General features: G+C 44.4%; 1 protein-coding gene across 1 annotated transcript; it reads left to right on the forward strand.

Moving 5' to 3' along the window:
• The first annotated feature begins 1,811 nt into the window (after positions 1–1,811).
• LOC147709899 (uncharacterized) lies at positions 1,812–9,373 on the forward strand. The gene has a single exon (XM_086928337.1). The coding sequence runs from the start codon at positions 2,019–2,021 to the stop codon at positions 4,590–4,592; it is 2,574 nt and encodes an 857-aa protein (XP_086784463.1). The 5' UTR covers positions 1,812–2,018; the 3' UTR covers positions 4,593–9,373.
• Positions 9,374–19,260: the final 9,887 nt, after the last annotated feature.

Below are 19,260 nucleotides of genomic sequence, written 5' to 3' on the forward strand. Positions count from 1 at the left end.
GAGAAGTTTTAGGTATAGTCTAAGTTTCAGTGAAACGCTAGGGGAAAGTCAACCTTTGTGGGCAGTGGTCTGATAATAGGTCCTCCTCCTTTCACTCTAAAATGCACAGCACCTTCTAATATGTCAGTGACTTCACTGATTTGTGAGAATTGTTTCCCTGTGTTGTTGTTCTGCCCTGCGCTTTGCAGGGTATTTTTAAAAATAAGCTACTTCTGTATATTAGTTTATTATTCCTTCCCCAATTACTGCTCTGTTTTTTTCCTCTATATCTCTGTGGTTTTGGGTTTGGTGGCTCAGTGGACTAATGCGTCAATTGCAGGGGCCTGTGTTCGACCTCATGGTCACAGGTTCAAATTCCGGCGGGTCCACTCAGCCTTTCATCTATCTGAGGTCGATAAAAAGAGTACAATTGAGTTGGGTAACAATGAACATCTGTTATTCAGCGCCAAGAGACCTCTGGGTGAACGTGCTCTTTACAAATACACATGTTATGTTATGTTATCTGTGTGCTGCATGTGGCACATAAAGCGGCATATGGGCATACATAAATAAATAGGGTGGGATGTATTGGGTGAATTTATGGAACACCCCTCATTTCCTTGTACTGTTTTATATGAAATAGCAGAAGGTAGGAATAGTCTCTTTACTTGAGACTTAACCCTATTATGTTTTTGCAAATTCACTGAGCGACATTCCTTCTAATCTTCATTACTTTTATAATTTTTATTAGTATCATGGAGTAGTAAGAGACGTATGTTTCCTAGATGTGAACCTCCTATCTACTTCATGTAGTGGAAGAGATGGGATCAGAGTGGCCACACATTGTTATATATACTAATTTTAGTTGTTTTATTGTGGTTACATTGCTTCTACCCCTGTCGGTTTCCCTCTGCCTTCGTTCTGTTGGGAGCTGAGTGTTAATTTCAGTCCTTTTTGGCAGTTGGATGTAGGACTGACCGACTTTCACTCTCCTTCATGATCAACTGATATTTAGTGCTGTTTGTTCTACCAGTTAATTTAAATAAAGAAGTTCAACTGCTGAAACAGTTTTATTGTACACATCCTTTCATCATTTATGTCCTTTATGCGTATATTTGATTTTGCCTTCATATCAGTTTCAAACATATGTGGAATTAACTTGTAACTCTTTCAAAATGTGTTTTTGTCACCCCAACAGGTAAAACAAATACGACATGAAAGAAAATGGATCAAACGTTAAAGTGTTTGAAATAAATTGTGTGTAACAACAGTTTTTACAAGGTTTAAGGTAAATGCAACTTCCCATGGCAGCAATAAGGTCTCAAGAATGAATTTTCGGGCACAAAGAATCTAAAACTACAGAAGCAAGGTCTAAAATTGTTGCTATGTTGGAAGTGCTTCCAGGAGATGTGATCTTATTTGACTGCCAATACTGCACTTTGGAGTGGCAATTTGTGCCTAATAAATTTAAAAGCATTTAACTTTTGAAGGAGCTCTAAACTATGTTGTGTTATACACAGATACACGACCACACTATGAACTTAAGCATTCCTGGAAAAATGTATAAAAGCATGACATTTTAAATGCCTGGAAAATGTATAAAAGCATGACATTTTAAGTGCTTGACTTTGGCACATTGGAATGCTACCAAGATTGTGCAAATGTATTTAATCTAATAAGGAAGTGATGAACAAGAGATATCGGTTTTAATTCACCATCCTCATAATGGAAAGTTCTTATTCATATTTATTTTTTATGTGAAAACTTTTTATAAAAAAAAGGATTTCAAAACATACATCAGGCGGGACACAGAGAGCGGAAGTCATCAATGTTTTAATTGTGCCAAAGGTTTCATTCTAAAGAAATGCTTTAGGCGACATCAGAAGCTCCACACCGGTGAGAAATCATTGGAATGCACTGAATGTGACACAGCATTGACTTTAAAAGAAAATCTTAATGCAACATCGAAAACTCCAGACTGGTGAGAAACCATATAAATGTGCTGAATACAACAAGGCTTTCATTAAAAAGGAAACATAATGAATCATCAGAAACTCCACACTGGAGAGAAACAAAAAGATAACAATGAATATGACAAGGTATTCATTAGAAAGGGAAAACTAATGAAACATCAGAAAATCCTCACAGGAGACAAACTACATGAATGCACTGAATGTCAGAATACATTCTTTACAAAGGGACAGTTAATTAAACATCAGAAAGTCCATGCAGGAGAGAAGCCATATGTATGTACTGAATGTGACAAGGCGTTCATTACAAATGAAGAGCTAATGCAACATCAGAACATCCACATTGAGGAGAAATCATATGAAAGTACAGAATGCAACAAAGCCTACTCTAGAAAGGATCCACTAGTGGAGCACCAGAAAGTCCACACTGAGGGGAAGCCACATGATTGTATTGAATGTGACAAGGCATTCATTACAAAGGGACAGTTAATACAACATCAGAAAGTCCATCCAAGAGAGAAATCATGTATATGTACTGAATGTGACAAGGCGTTCATTACAAATGAAGAGCTAATGAAACATAAGAACGTCCACACTGGGGAGAAACCGTATGAAAGTACTGAATGCGATAAGTCTTCCTTTACAAATAGAAACCTAATGTCTCATCAGAAAGTCCACACTAGTAATAAATCATATGAATGCACAGAACCTGACAAGGCATTTAGACTGAAAGAACATTTATTGCAACCTCAAACACTCCACATAGGTGAGAAACCATATGAATGTACTGAATACGATAAGGCCTACTCTAAAAAGGATCGACTTGTGTGGCACCAGAAAGTCCACACTGGGGGGAAACCATATGAATGTATTGAATGTGGCAAGGCATTCATTAAAAGGAAAGAGTTAACACGACATCAGAAAATCCATGCAGGGGTGAAACCATATAAATGTACTGAATGTAACAAGGCGTTTATTACAAATGCAAAGCTAATGCTACATCAGAAAATCCACACTGGGGAGAAACCATATGAATGTACTGAATGTGATAAGGCTTTTATTAGAAAGGTACGGCTTGTGCACCACCAGAAAGTCCACACAGGAGTAAAACCATATAAATGTACTGAATGCATTAAGTCATTCTTTACTAGGCATAACCTAATACTCCATCAGATGGTTCACACCAAGGAGAAACCCTATGAATGTAGTGAATGCGATAAGGCGTTCGTTACAAAGAGACTGTTAATGCAACATCAGCATGTCCATACGGGACAAAAAATATATAAATGTACTGAATGTGACAAGGCATTAATTAGCAAGCAGAACTTAATGAATCACCAGAAACTCCACACTGGGGAAAAACCATATGAATGTACTGAATGTGACAAGGCATTCATTAAAAAGGAACAGCTATTGATCCACCAAAAAGTCCACACTGGTGAGAAAACATATGAATGTAGTGAATGTGATAAAGCATTCAGTTTAAAGGCAGGCCTAATGAGACATCACAAAATCCACACTGGGGAGAAACCATATGAATGTGCTCAATGTGGCAAGGCATTTAGTAGAAAGGAATCCTTAACGGTTCATCAGAAATTCCACACTACAGAGAAACCATATGAATGCACTGAATGTGGTAAGGCATTCAGACTAAAGGGAAATCTAACGCGACATCACAAAGTCCACACTGGTGAGAAACCATATAAATGTACTGAATGTGACAAGGCCTATATTACAATGAATGAACTAACCCAACACCAGCAAATCCACACTGGAGAGAAACTATTTGAATGCACTGAATGCGATAAGGCCTACGCTAGGAAGGATCGACTTGTGCGACACCTCAAAGTCCACACTGGTGAGAAACCACATGAATGTACTGAATGTGACAAGGCATTTATTACAAAGGGAGAACTAACGCAACACCATAAAGTCCACACTGGGGAGAAACCATATGAATGCAATGAATGTGACAAGGCGTTTGTTACAAACAAAGAGCTAATGCAACATCAGAAAGTTCACACAGGGGAGAAACCATTTGAATGTACTGAATGCAACAAGTCATTCTATACTCATAAAAGCCTAATAGTCCATCAGAAAATCCACACTGGGGAGAAACAGTGTAAATGCAGTGAATGTGATAAGGTTTTAAGTACAAAGGTTGACCTAAAGCGACATTGGAAAATCCACACTGGGGAGAAACCATATGAATGTACTGAATGTGACAAGGCATTCATTACAAAGGGAGAACTAACGCAACACCATAAAGTCCACACTCGGAAGAAACCATATGAATGCAATGAATGTGACAAGGCGTTTGTTACAAACAAAGAGCTAATGCAACATCAGAAAGTTCACACAGGGGAGAAACCATTTGAATGTACTAAATGCAACAAGTCATTCTTCACTAATAAAAAACTAATAGTCCATCAGAAAATCCACACTGGGGAGAAACAGTGTAAATGCAGTGAATGTGATAAGGTTTTAAGTACAAAGGCTAACCTAATGCGACATTGGAAAATCCACACTTGGGAGAAACCATTTAAATGTACTGAATGTGAAAAGGCATTCATTAGAAAGACGCAGTTGACAGCGCATCAAAAAACCCACACTAAGGTGAAAACATTTGAATGCACTGAATGAGACAAAGCATTTGTTACCAAGCAAAGCCTAATGAATCATCAGAAACTAAACAGTGACAAGAAACTATATGAATGCTCTGAATGTGACAATTTATCACAAATGAAAAACTAGTGCAACACCAGAAAATCCACACTGGTAAAAACCTTATGAATTCATAGAATGTGACAAGGCCTACTTTGGAAGGCAACAACTAGCACAACACCAAAACATCCACACCGGGTAGAAACCAAATAAATGTGCTGAATGTGGCAAAGCATTTACTAGAATTGACTAATAATACATAAGACACTGCACACTAGTCTAACATCATATAAATGTACTGAATGTGATAAGGCGTTCAAGACAAAATGTGGGCTATTGCAACACCAGAAAATCCACATGGGGAAAAACCATTCAATTGCCTTGAGTGTAATAGAGCGATCTAATGTGACATCAAAAAATCCACATGGGGAGAAACCATATGTTAGACCTGTCAGCCTTAGGGTTGTCTATCCCCAGACTTTTTCCTGCTTACCTCATCTATTTGCTGATTCTTTATGTTGGTCTTAGGACTCTGAGCATTTTACCACTGATCGCAAGTGCTAAAATACATATGCTTCTCCCCTAAACATGGTAATGCTATGTTAATTGAATTTATAGAGCGCACATTTACCCTGAGGTGTCCTGGCACTAGCTCCCTGATCTAGGCTTAATAGGTTCCTAGTGACCTTGCTGTTGTCTAATAATAAAGAGCCTGGTTTTCAAGGCTCTTCATTTGTGACCGTACGGATATTCAAAGAAAGTTCATTCCATGCCACAATAGTTCCTGTGAAGAAACTTCTGCCTCCCCAAGTCATCTTTTTTAAACCTGGGTACTACCAAGGATTTAGAATTGGCAGATCTAAGTGTCCTAATGGGTATATACCACCTAAACATGTGAGTGAATTAGGAGGATCCCAAGTTATGTAGTGTCTTGTAAGCAATGCACAGTGCATAAACATTTGTCCTGCTTTTCACTGGCAGCCAATGCAGTTTTTAAATAACATTTCTCCCCCAGGTAAATGTGGGTGTGTGAGAGTACTAGATGCTGCAGTATTTTGCAACACCTGCAGTTTTGTTAGATGTTGCTGTAAATTCAGATATAGGCTGTTGCAGTGGTCTGACCTGGCCATATTTAAAGGTCGATGTTACACTTTTTGGGGAGTTAGGAGGAATAAAATCTAAGATCGTTTCGATCTTTCTAAAAATAGAAAAGTGGATGATGTTAAAGCGTCAACCTAACTAGAAAAGCAGAGCTTGTTATGTACGATCACTCCAAAAGTTTTTATCTTTATCAATCGGCTTAGTTAAACAGCCCAACTCTTCTGGCCACCAACTCGGAGGCCAAAAAGAGGGATACTTTTCGAACAGTTCCACCTCAGTTATGTTGAAATTCAGTTTAAAGCAGTTACTGCTCATCCAGGTGCTGACTGCTGCCGTACAGTCATGAAATTGTTTTCCAATGGTACTCGGCTGATTTGTATTCGCCACTACAATCTGAGTATCGTCATTGGTATATACACAATTGGCATATTTAATGTACTTATAAGTGCCTTGTAAAGTGGTATATCATATACCCAGTGCCTGTAAATTAAAATCTACTGGTAAGCCTGCAACCCTGATTGTGCCTCCCACACAAGTAGCCTTTCAAACCTGTCTCAGGCCTGTTATTGCAGGCCCTGTGTGTGCAATTTACTGCCACTCCGACTTGGCATTTAAAACTACTTGTCAAGCCTTGAATTTCCCTGTTACTACATATAGGTTGCTGCTAAGGTAGACAATAGGGTGCTGTGTAAGTAAAAGTTAGGACATGTACTTTTAATCTTTACATGTCCTGGTAGTGACAAACACTCAAATTAGTTTTTCACTACTGTGAGGCCTACTTCTCTCATAAGTTTACATTAGGAATTCCTAAATAAACTTTGAAGCTGTAATTCCTGTTTAGAAAGCAGTAGCTGTGCCATGTTTTATGTATTTGAAATATTGATGGTAAATGCTTCTTACTGGTAAAGATGGATTCAACATTACTATTTTAGAAATGCCACTTTTAGAAAGTGTTATGAGTAGACAAGGGAAACCAATTTGAATTGTTCAGGGACCTTGGGTACGTATATTTTATACAAACAGTGGTCCCTCACAAAACAAGGATGTGAAAAAGGGAAAAAATATAGAAATGCAATGAGATCTATATTAGTTTGTCCGTCCGGATAAGAATACTTTAATATATTTATATTAAAGAAAAAATCAATTGGAACACAAACACTTACAATTTAAACAAAAGAGGAAAGAGAGGCTCAGCCATTCTTTACTGCTAGGAGACAAGTAAGCAGTTTACTAAGCTAATATGAACATAAACACCATAGCACAATTATTTGAATAATACATAAGACAGTGTCAAGGTGTGTACAATCAACGTAGTTTTGATCCCTTACAAACACGTTCCTGGGATCATCATCAGGACATAGGTATATATGCTTCAGGCTAATGCATGTGGATCATTCACAGCAATGAACCAGGTCCCATAGGGGACTGATACTGGAGAGGTAAGTGCAATAGCGGTTGCCACATGGAGGGTACCTCAGCCAAGCAGAAGCCCCATTTCTAACAATGGTGATCAGCAGCGAGGATAGGACTTGTGTTTGTGCAATACCATAAAGTAACTCATTGTTCACTACAACTCTATACTGACAATTTGAGATTTTTTAGTTCCCCCCCAATTGGGTTTTTAGTGTTTTGCTAAACCATGTCTACCTCTGGAGAAGCAGCACCTGCACCGGCAGTAATTAACTTTGAACTGGCCAAGTTAGAATCCTATACTGTGGCCCAGCGTAAAGAGTTTTGCAAGGAGTTTCAAGTGTCTATGAAAGGCTAAACCCCAAAGGTGGATTTGCAGAAGGCTTTGAGAGCCTGGGAAGCAGTCCAAGATACAGGGTCTGAGGTCTCAGAAGAGGAGAAGCAGGAAATTATGGAGGAGGATAAGGTGCCTAGATAATGTCTTGGAACTGGCTGAGGAGAGGGAAGCAAGCATTAGGTCTAACGCAGCTGGACTCCTAGAGCAGGCAGCAACATTTCATTTGCCAGGAACCTGTCCTCAGGAGCTGGAAGGCAGGAGGGAATAGAGGAGGCTCAAGCTGGAGTTTACCAAAATGCAAGCAGCTCTTGAGGAGAAGAAACTGCCTGTGAGCTTAATCTAAAGGATCTGGACATAAGAGCCCTACAGCAATCCCAAAATGTCCACTAGTGAAACCAGAATTCGTATTCTCAAAGACTTGGGGCCCGGCTATGTGGTAGGGGATGATATAGCTAAGTGGTTTGAAATATATAAAGCGGCTATAAAAGTGCACTAAGTCCCAGAGGAGACTTGGGGTGGTAGTTTATGGCGGTACATATCCACAGTGGGGAGGGATACACTCATGACACTAGAAGTGTGGACCAGACATTCTTCACTGTAATGAAGGCCATCTTAGTTTGAGTTGAGCCCTGAAAACTATAGGCAATTGTTCAAGGCTAGCCTCACGCTCACATCACAAGCCTGGATGGATTTCTTGGATTATACTTGTAAGGCACTGAAGGACTGAGTGAGGGGCAGTAAGTTTAAGGATTATTCAGGGCTGTACAACTTGATTTTTAAGGAGCTCTTGCTTGGTATTTGTTGTCTAGAGTTGCGCCAACACCAGGTTGATAGCAAGCTTTCTGACCTCAGGAAGCTTGCTGAGGAGGCGGGCATCTGGACCAGCATGAGAGTATCCAAGAAGGCTTCTGAGGGGAACTCCCAAAAGCGGTTAGAGTTCCGAACAGAAGAAGCGGGAGACAAAAATAAGGAATTCTCTTTAGGCCTCCAAAATAACCAATAAGAGAAAAATTCCCATTCATAATCCGGCCACCAGAAGAAAACCTACCCAGGCAAGTGTCCAAAAAGGGCAAAACCTGCCACTGGAGGAAAAGTTCCAGGGGTGGTGAGTATAGTGCTGGGAGAGGAGTTTGTCTCAGTTAATGCTGGGAAGTTTAGTGGGGTTACCATAGGTCACCGTCAATGGACAAGGTATGGAAGTGTAGTGATGTCCCTTTTGGACCCACTGTGGTTGTCCCTTATTTTCACATTTTAGGCGAACTCTGCTTTGCTTGGTCGTATGTCACATATTTGCTTTTGCGACATTATTCTAGGAATATGCTGTACATGTTGCTTGTTATTTAGTGGCTCTTCTTGGGATACAGCCTGCACATTTCATACAAGGCTAGACGGAATACATCACAACATAGGGTGTTCTTTTACATTATTAATTCAACCAAAGCATCTAATGCTTAGACATAACATTGTTGCACAGATGCATTTTCCAACACAGCAGTTATTATTATATAAAATGTAACCTGTCTTCTTGGTGGTCAGAAAGGAGTATTCCGGCGGTGAGGACTGTGCTGGAATGATTGCATTGCTTGACATGCAGCCCTGTGCAAGCTGAGTTTATGTTCTTGATGCGGACCACCAGACTACACTATCAAGTATAGGGTCTTCGGCTAATTCCAGAGATCTTTCAAATAACACCAACACTGTGCTGTTGGGTCTTCGGCTAATCCCAGAGATCTTACAAATAACACCAACACAGTGCTCTAAGAGTAAGGATACATCTAGATAGATAGATAATTTTCCATGGTCGGATATTTATCCTCTTTTTGTATAATGCTGGTTACTTTGTTTTATCCTAATTTGCCTAATAATCGCAGCACATTTGTTACCTGTTAGACTACGATAGTTTCAATAAATGTATTGTAAACAAACTTTGTGTCTTTCTTGTGTCTACCATGGGCATGCATGAGTGAACAGCGAAAGTGGTAAGATCTGTTTCCACGGTTCCCTTGGGGGTCAAGAGTGTCATGTTCGAGGCTGCCGAAATCAGTTGTTTCTGTGGAATGGTTAGGAGTTCAGGTGAGGCACTATGAGCTAGTCTCAGATTGGACTGACCGGTACTGATGTTGTAGACAGACGGAGTCCCTACATTCTGACGTCTTGTCATTATAATACACAGACCTGCTTTACCAGCAGGATCTGTGCAACAGAGGCTCTGAGGGACACAGGTGCGAGCAGGACTATGGTAAGGAGTCAGCCGACATCCCCAGAGCACATGATACCCAATGCATTCCACCAGGTTGTGGTGGCTGACAACAGAGAGGGTCAGTATCCAGTGGCCCTTGTTCCATTTGAGTGGGGGGGTTCAGGTCTTCTGAAATTTGCAGTGAGCCCTGCCATGCCTGTGGACTGTTTGCGTGGTATTGACCTAGCACAGACTACCTGGAAGGAAGTGGAGCTCAAGGCTCATTTGAATATTTTGGGGTTACCCGAGTGGATCTGTGCCACAACAAGGTCCATGGTTGCCCAGGATGACACTTAGATCGCTGGAATAAGGGCCCAGACAGTTGCTATGAAGGGAAAAAGCAGAATTGTAAAGACGAAACAGGAGTATACAAAAATGATAGCTTATTTTACAGCAGCACAGTACAACAGGAATGTTTAATCCAATGTCTTCTAATAACGGACATGTAGTCAAGTGTTCCAGAATACAGATTTACAGTGGAACACTTGGCACTCTTAAACAAACACTAACCTATTAACATGCAATAGATAAACAAAGCATGTTATACAAAGAAAATAAACTCACTTACATAATAATTAAAATTACCATCCATAACAAGAGGGCATGGGAAACCAGCCCCTGAATATCTCCCAGCTAGAGTAAATGGGGCATCTGCAGTGGGCGCCCTGGATCCCACTAAGAAGAAGATTGAAGAAGATTGCTATCCTTGGTGACCTTTCAGAACTTGCCGAATGGCATGTAGAAAGAAGACCAACCTTTGTCCGTCACCATCACTTCAAGACCACATTCATGAGAAAATATTTCTCTAAAAAATTCAACCACAGCCTTAGAAGTCATCTGTGGCACAAATCTAACCTCTGGCTACTTAGAATGATAGTCAATCATGATCAGGGCGATAATTGCTTCCTGAGGTAGAGTGCTAAAAGGACCAGATATATCAAAAGCCACTTTCTCCCTAGGTGAGACCGACCAGGAAACCGGATTAAGTAGATCATTAAACACTATGAGCATTTTATCACTTTTCAAACACACACCGCAATCCATTACCAGCAGGTCCTGACCTTGAAAAATCCACTCGCAATTGCCAGTGAGATTTTATCAGGTAGAGTTATTTTTAGCATTTAGTGGTCCGTTAAGCTGGAAAAAACAGGTGTTCTGTTGATTCAGAAACTGAATGCGCAATAACGACACCTATAAATCTTGTTTTTGTTTTGACACATTTGCTGTCCGTTCAAGGACAGAGGTCAAATGCCATTTATCTGTTCCTGGAAAATTGTGTTTACTTTTCTTTCTCCTATTATAGTTAGTGCTTTTTGTCAAGTGAGCTATCTGACAAGAATTGTGAAGCAAAAGCCTGTAAAATGTCAGGTCTTTTTTCTAACACAAAATTTAAACAGCTTGTAAATAAATAATACAAGTATTTCAAAATACATCAAGAATTATGAAATAACTTTTTTTGTGATTCATAAGTGTGATGCAAACAAAGGTTTACATAGGAGCAAAACAAATCAGAACACTTTACTTGTTGATGTTCAAATGACAAATATTTGCAGAAACTCGATTTCCAACCATTGTATATTATATAGTTTTAAAACCACATGTCAGTGGGAAATTCTGTTGGCATTTCAATGTAAAATGCGCTGATTGCAAATGACAGTGTGATGCTACTTTATATTTTAGTTATGTATTTATTAAAAGTGACAGTTTTTAAACCTGATTTGAGAAATATCCCTGCCCACACGCTGATGACAATGCGGTTAATGAACTGAGGCAAATCAGCTGTCATTTGTATCCTATTTGTGGCTAGATTTGTATTATATAGGGAGCAAATGTTTAGTCTATTAAATCAAACAATATAGTTTTCTCTACAGCAGACATGCTGAACTCGCATATTTGAAGGTTCTCTCTTATGCGATAAAGAAGAAAATGGCGTCTCAGTGCATTAAAATAATTGCCCAGGATCACATAATTTGAAACCAGTTTATGGGTCAACATTTTTAGGATTTTTTGAGGCCTGAGGTATATCATTGTATCCAATCCAGATCACCAGAAAACAGACCTAACCAGTTTCTTCATTAAAGATATTCCCAGATGTCACTGGTGAGCCAAGTCCAAAATCCGTCCTCACATTCCAGCAGGAGGAATACACTTTCCCCCCTTGAATAATAAGTCACCTTCCATAACCAATTCTTCTGAAAGTATGGAAAATGGTTGTGTTTGAGTGATAACACTCTTCTCTTTAGGCCTTCCAATGACTAAATACTTATTACCCATTTGAAAATTGTCATCTTCATCCATCTGTTTTTCAATGCTTCCTCTGACAATCCACCCGGATTAGAAACTAGAACAGACAGCATGGTGCGTTTGTTACCTTTGGGAATCCACAACTTGATCTAAGATCGATTGAATTTACAACACACCACTTGCATTAGATGGATAAAACCTGATAACTGAGGTGTTTTGAGACTGCTGACTAATTGGTTTACAGCAGAATTACTCTGCATGGGAATCAGAGCCCTGGCTATCCGCAAGACAAGGGATCAAGCTATTTATACAACCTGGGAGAACCCCAGGTGTGCAACCAGAGGCTGCTCACTTGGCCCCTCCCTGCCCCCATTTCTGACGAAGACCCGCAGTGACCCTCAAATAGGGCATTCCTAGGGTTGAAACGTCGGCACAAAATATTTTTGGACCAACTCAAGCAGTCTGTGATTTAACCAACTGACGTGGCCCACAGTACCAACTATACTCACTTACTAGACTCCACACAGACGGGCTTCAGACCGAAACATGGGACCAAGACCGCCCTCCTCATGGTCACCGAGGAAGCTAGAATAATCCTGGATCAAGGAGGATCAGTGGCAGTGATCCTCCTCGACCTAAGCGCAGCGTTCGACACGGTCAGTCATGACACTCTGCTGTACCGTATGTCCTGTGCCGGGATTAAGGACAAAGCCTGGTCGTGGTTCAAGTCCTTTCTAGAGGATAGATCCTTTAGAGTCTTTGAGGGTGAGTCCGTCTCCTCCAGCAGACCTCTGAAGTGTGGAGTCCCCCAGGGTTCCTCTCTGAGCCCCGCACTCTTCAATCTATACATGAGGCCACTGGCTGAGGTTGTCCGTCCTTTCGGGATTAAGATCATCTCGTATGCGGACGACACGCAGCTGGTGGTCTCACTGATGCAGGATGACAACCTACCGGCGTCAGGCGGGCTCAGTGAGTGCCTAGAAGAGGTGAAGACTTGGATGTCCTCTTCATCCCTCAAGCTGAACGGGGACAAAACGGAGCTGATGCTCCTAGGCCCCCCAGATCTCCGCCTCCCCGATGCCCTATGGCCCCTGTGTCTGGGTCTTCCACCAACTCCCAAAGACAGTATCAAGAGCCTCGGAGTCTGGTTGGACGGATCCCTATCGTTCAATATGCAAGCCACGAAACTGTCAGCCACCTGTTTTGGCATCATGAGGATGCTAAAGAAAATCTTCCCCCTCCTTCCCATGGAAGCCAAACAGGTGGCTATACAAGGGCTTATACAATCACGCCTTGATTTTAACAATGTGCTCTATCTCGGCGCCCCAGACTACACTCTGCGCAGGCTGCAGATAGTGCAGAACTGCGCAGCCTGCTTACTGCTGGAGATCCCTCGCAGACATTCAGTGAGGGCCGGACTGGCTAGCCTCCATTGGCTACCAGTCCGCCAAAGAATTCTTTTTAAAGCAATGTGCATTGCCCATCAAGCCTTCTGGGACACTGGTCCGAGTATTACTCGCAACCTAGTCACTCACTACACGCCCAACAGAAGTCTCCGCTCCAGCCAGACCTTTCTAGCAGTGACTCCTAGAATAAAAAGATCCAGGTCCTTCGCCTACAATGCCTCCAGGACGTGGAATGCCCTTCCACTTCACCTCAGAGCCAACTCTAATCTCATCTCGTTTCGCAAACAGCTTAAAACCTTCCTTTTTAACTCACCTCCTTAACTTCAACCCCCTCCTCTGTCTCTCCGGTAGGTTTTGGTTATTACTAGCGCTTGGACGCCTCAGGGCAGCAATTCGCTCTCTACAAATTCAAATTCAATTCAATTCAATTCAATTCAATTCAAAGTCCTGCTGGCTAAATATCCTCCCTTCCCCTTTCCCCACTGTACAGAAAGTCACGAATTCACAATTGCACAATACATCACTGAGCACTTGAATTTCACTCTTGTCCCAAATTGATGCGCCGTTGTCTGCAGTACAGCTATTTTGTTTTTCAAATGAAAACAGGGTATCTATGAATATGAATAATTCATAAAATGCAGCGTAGCGCTTTACATGCCTGCAGTTTAATTTTGTGCCTGATTTGTATCGGCTGCTTACTCGTGCACATCCACTTCTGTAGCGCTTATCAGCTGGTGCGCAGTGAGTGGCAAGAGGAGCTTTTGCCCCATTGTGACGGTGCTTCTGCCCACATTTAGCCTGTTTACTTAAAGAAACTCACCCTGGTTTCACTTTTGCTCTGCTGCCGCCATTTGGTGATTGTGCCCCGTCCCAGCCCGTAGCTCTACCCCGCTCCCACCTCCCAGCTGACCCTCCCTCCCACGGACACAACAAGGAGCCGCCTGACCCAGCGCTGTGACCGCCCTGACTCTGGCAGTATCGGTCGCTCCCTGCGCTCCCTCTACAGCTGGTATCGTAGCGCCTTGCTTCTTTGCCTATCTGCTGCTGGAATCGTAGCGCCTTGCTTCTCTGTTTATTTGCAGCGTAGCGCTTTACATGTCTGCAGTTTAATTTTGTGCCTGATTTGTATCTGCTGCTTACTCGTGCACATCCACTTCTGTAGCGCTTATCAGCTGGTGCGCAGTTAGTGGCAAGAGGAGCTTTTGCCCCATTGTGACGGTGCTTCTGCCACATTTAGCCTGTTTACTTAAAGATACTCACCCTGGTTTCACTTTTGCTCTGCTGCCGCCATTTGGTGATTGTGCCTCGTCCCAGCCCGTAGCTCTACCCCGCTCCCACCTCCCAGCTGACCCTCCCTCCCACGGACACAACAAGGAGCCGCCTGACCCAGCGCTGTGACCGCCCTGACTCTGGCAGTATCGGTCGCTCCCTGCGCTCCCTCTACAGCTGGTATCGTAGCGCCTTGCTTCTTTGCCTATCTGCTGCTGGAATCGTAGCGCCTTGCTTCTCTGTTTATTTGCAGCGTAGCGCTTTACATGTCTGCAGTTTAATTTTGTGCCTGATTTGTATCTGCTGCTTACTCGTGCACATCCACTTCTGTAGCGCTTATCAGCTGGTGCGCAGTTAGTGGCAAGAGGAGCTTTTGCCCCATTGTGACGGTGCTTCTGCCACATTTAGCCTGTTTACTTAAAGATACTCACCCTGGTTTCACTTTTGCTCTGCTGCCGCCATTTGGTGATTGTGCCTCGTCCCAGCTCGTAGCTCCACCCCGCTCCTGCCTCCCAGCTGACCCTCCCTCGCTCCGGCCCCTCCACTATCCACTTATGTCTGAACAGCTGATGCGCAGCGTTCACACGCAGCGGTCGCGCCCTATGCGCGCCAAAGGTGCGCCAAAGGTAAGCCCGTCCGCGCCTGGACCGCGCCCGGCACCAGACCCCCTGGTCCCCGCATCACCCACCCCTCCCGCATTACATACGACGCCTCCACCCTCTTAGCACTTAACCCCGGCCAACTCCCTAACTGCGCCCAAGCAGCACCAGGACACACCCATGGACCCTTCACCTGCCACTCCTGCAAATTCACCTGCATCAAGACCCACACCAAACCCACAAACACCAAACAGAGATCCAACACCAACCACCTTAAATGCATCCTTCTCAACACCCGCTCGGTTCACAAACACGCCATCGACCTTTGGAATCTACTCGACACCATTTCTCCGGACATCGCCTTCCTAACAGAAACCTGGATGAATGCCTCTTCAGCTCCAGACATCACCATAGCCATCCCGGACGGCTACAAAATCATCCGTAAGGACCGCACCATCCAAACAGGAGGAGGCATCGCCATCGTCCACAAGAACACCATCCGTGTCTCAACCAGCTCAGAAGTCAACCTCGCTATCCCCGAACACCTTCACTTCCAGATCCACACCGACCCCAAGACCACACTCAGAGTCACCCTCCTCTACAGGCCACCTGGACCCCGTACAAAATTCAGCAAAGACATCACTGACTTCATCACCCCACACGCCCTCCCCTCCGAAGAATACATTCTACTGGGAGACCTCAATTTCATCTGGAAAAGAGCAACAACAGTAACACTACCACCCTTCTGGACAATCTCGCCAATCTCGGACTCAAACAACTTGTTAACACCCCCACACACTATGCAGGACACACACTCGACCCTATCTTCACTTCCAGCAAGCATATCTCCTTCACTCACACCACACCCCTCCACTGGACGGACCACAGTTGCATCCACTTCATTTACAATAAGACCACGATCCACAACCACCCTCAACCAACTCTGCGAAGAAATTGGAACAAAATCACCATCGACCAGATCTCCACATCGCTTCTTCATAAACCCCCTGCCTATTCAACGAACCCTAACCAAGCCGCCATCAACCTCACACAATGGTTAACCCAAACCGCTGACAAACTAGCACTCTTGAAAAAACATCAAATCAAGCAAGGAAGCAAGAACGCCCCCTGGTTCAACGATGACCTTAAGAAGTCCAAGAAGTTCTGTCGTTCCCTTGAGAAAACTTGGAAAAAAGACCCAAACACTATCACCCAAGCCGCCTTCAAAAACGCCACCCGCAAACACCACCAACTAATCCGGACAGCCAAGAAATCAGCACTCAAAGACCGACTAGACAACAACGCCCACAACAGCAAGGAACTTTTCAACATCATCAAAGAATTCACCAACCCCACCGCCAGCTCAAACGACATCACCCCCTCTCAAGTCCTCTGCGACTCCCTCGCCTCATTTTTCCATGACAAAATCGCCGACATTTATAACAGCTTTGACAACCAACCCGCAAACCAGTCCACCCCACTCACCTCCAAACCTGTACCTCCTCCGAATAACCTTTTCGACTGGAACCAATCACCACAGAAGACACCATTCGCCTGATGAACTCCATCCACTCAGGATCCCCTACAGACCCATGCCCCCATCACATCTTCAACAAAGCAGACTCCATCATCGCACCCCATCTCCGAGACGTCATCAACTGCTCCCTCAACTCCGCCACATTCCCAGAAAGCTGGAAACACGCCGAACTCAGCGCCCTTCTGAAGAAACCCACAGCTGACCCCACCGAACTCAAAAACTACCGCCCCATCTCGCTCCTCCCATTCCCTGCCAAAGTCATTGAGAAAGCCATCAACAATCAGCTCGCCGGGGGGAGGAGCTTCGCGGGCAACCAAGATGGCCGCGTAAGCTCGGAGCTCCGAAGACCGTCCGATCCTCCGTATTGATCCTGTCAACTATCCTGTCCCACAGCGGTGGGAATCAGTTGCGGTGCCGATGCTGATGCGGCGCCCGTTTTCAGATTGAAGATCCAAGCTTCCTGTACTGAGTTACACCGTCGGGAAGCCTGGTGACGACGACGCCATAGCTGCCTGGCATTGTTGGGGAGGCGACGGAGCTCCTGTGCGGTGGCATTTCGAGTGGGGACTAACTGATTTGCAAGGTCCGGCGACCATACTGCTCTTACTGGAGGCTTGATGTCCCCTGGGGACGGTGGAGGTGCTTGTTGACTTTGATCGAGTGGGGGTGGTGTTATTGGCTTGACCCCCTCTCGGATCGTACGATCCCCGTCGCCCAACATGGCGGGCAGAGGAGACCCAGACAAAGGGAAGCCTCTGAGGGTCAGCAGGAAACCCTCCCACTCGCAGCCCACCATCCCTGAACGATTTTCTCTCTCTAAAGGATCGCCAGGTGCATCGGGCCGAACCAAGGACCCGCAGCGGGACGTGTCCCCGGAAGATACTGAACCCACCCTCCGGGATGTGATGGGAGCCCTTGCTGGCGTGAAGGCCGAAATGCACAAACAGCATGAAGTGCTGTCCAACAAGGTTGATACCCTCACGATCGAGCTCAACCTCATCAGGGCCGACCTCGGGAAGACGAATGACAGGGTCAAGTCACTCGACATCAAGAAGTCGAGTCTGACTACTGATATGTCTGACGTGCAGACCGAGGTTCGGGACTTGAAGGCCGCTAACTTGATGCTTGCTCGCCGGCTTGATGATTTTGAGGGACGGGCACGGCGCCAGAACGTCCGCATTACAGGTGTGCCAGAGGGTGTGGAGGAGGACGCTGCCGATTTGTTTGTAGAGGAACTGGTTGTTAAGCACTTGGCGCCCGGAGGCCTGAGTAAGTTCTTCTCGGTCGAGAGAGCTCATAGACTGCCTGGTGGCCAACCGAAGTCGGGTGCGTCCCCGCGCCCCATCATCGCCAGGCTGTTTAATTACAGAGACCGAGACGCAATCCTACAAGCGTCTAGAAGTGGCGGTCCGCTGAGATTTCAGAATGCTGACGTGAATTTCTTCCCCGACTTCACTCAGGCTGTACAGAAACGCCGGCAAAGTTTCATGGGAGTTAAACGGAGACAGAGGGAGATGGGGTTGAGGTACTCCATGCTCTATCCAGCAAAACTTTGAATAGAACATGGTGCTCGGACGCTGTTCTTTGATTTGCCAGATGCTGCTGGGGACTGGCTGGACACTTTGCCTCAGCGTCGGACTAATCCTGAGGATCTGTCGGAACAGGCGTCGGGCGGTCCAGGTTCCCAGGAATAAACTTTACCATGTTGGTCTTCTTTCTGCGAAGGGCTCTGCGGATGCCATCGTTCACTGACTTTTGTTTTCTTTTTTATTTCTCCTGTTTTCTCAACTCTGGAGGGTAACGGGGGGTGATAGGACGTCTCCTTTCTCCTCTGGGGGCTTTTTGTAGGTTAGTTTATACGGGGCGACAGGCACACTGCTAGTTGGGGGGGCTTTTAGTCTAATGCAGGGGTGCAGGGTGGGGGGTGATTGGTTTGTGTGTTCTTCTGCTTTTTCTCTCTTACTTTTCTTATGGCGAGGCTATTACTGTTTTAAATACACCGTCGCGGTGGCTGCTTTCTGGGGGGGATGGATGGGACGGGGCATCTTGGATGATGGGGGGTAAGACTTTGAATGTGCTTTGTTGGAACGTGAATGGGTTGGGGGTTCGTATTAAACGTGGTGTTGTATTACAAATGTTTAAACGTTGTGTTCCCGATGTTATCCTCCTGCAAGAAACTCATCTCGTTGGCAATACTTGTAGGGCTCTGAACAGAAAGGGGTTCAAAATGGTGGCCCATTCCGGGTTCTCCTCGGGATCCCGGGGGGTGGGGATAATGGTGCGCATGTCTCTTCCTCTGGAGGTGAAGTCCACAGTGGTTGATGATAGGGGCCGCTATGTTGCTGTGGTGAGCAGATGGGAGGGACGTACCCTGGTTTTGGTTTCTGTTTATGTCCCCCCGGGTTTGCAAATGGCTACCTTTCAAGATCTGGGAGGCGCCATTTTGGGCCTCCCGGAGGGGTTGTTAATACTGGGCGAAGACTTTAACTCTGTGGTTTCGGGCAC

This window comes from Lissotriton vulgaris, chromosome 6, assembly GCF_964263255.1.
Source record: "Lissotriton vulgaris chromosome 6, aLisVul1.2, whole genome shotgun sequence".
NCBI lineage: Eukaryota > Metazoa > Chordata > Amphibia > Caudata > Salamandridae > Lissotriton > Lissotriton vulgaris.

Excerpts from the sequence above, each read along its gene's own strand:
- LOC147709899 (XM_086928337.1), top strand. The coding sequence starts at position 2,019 with ATGAATCATCAGAAACTCCACACTGGAGAGAAACAAAAAGATAACAAT.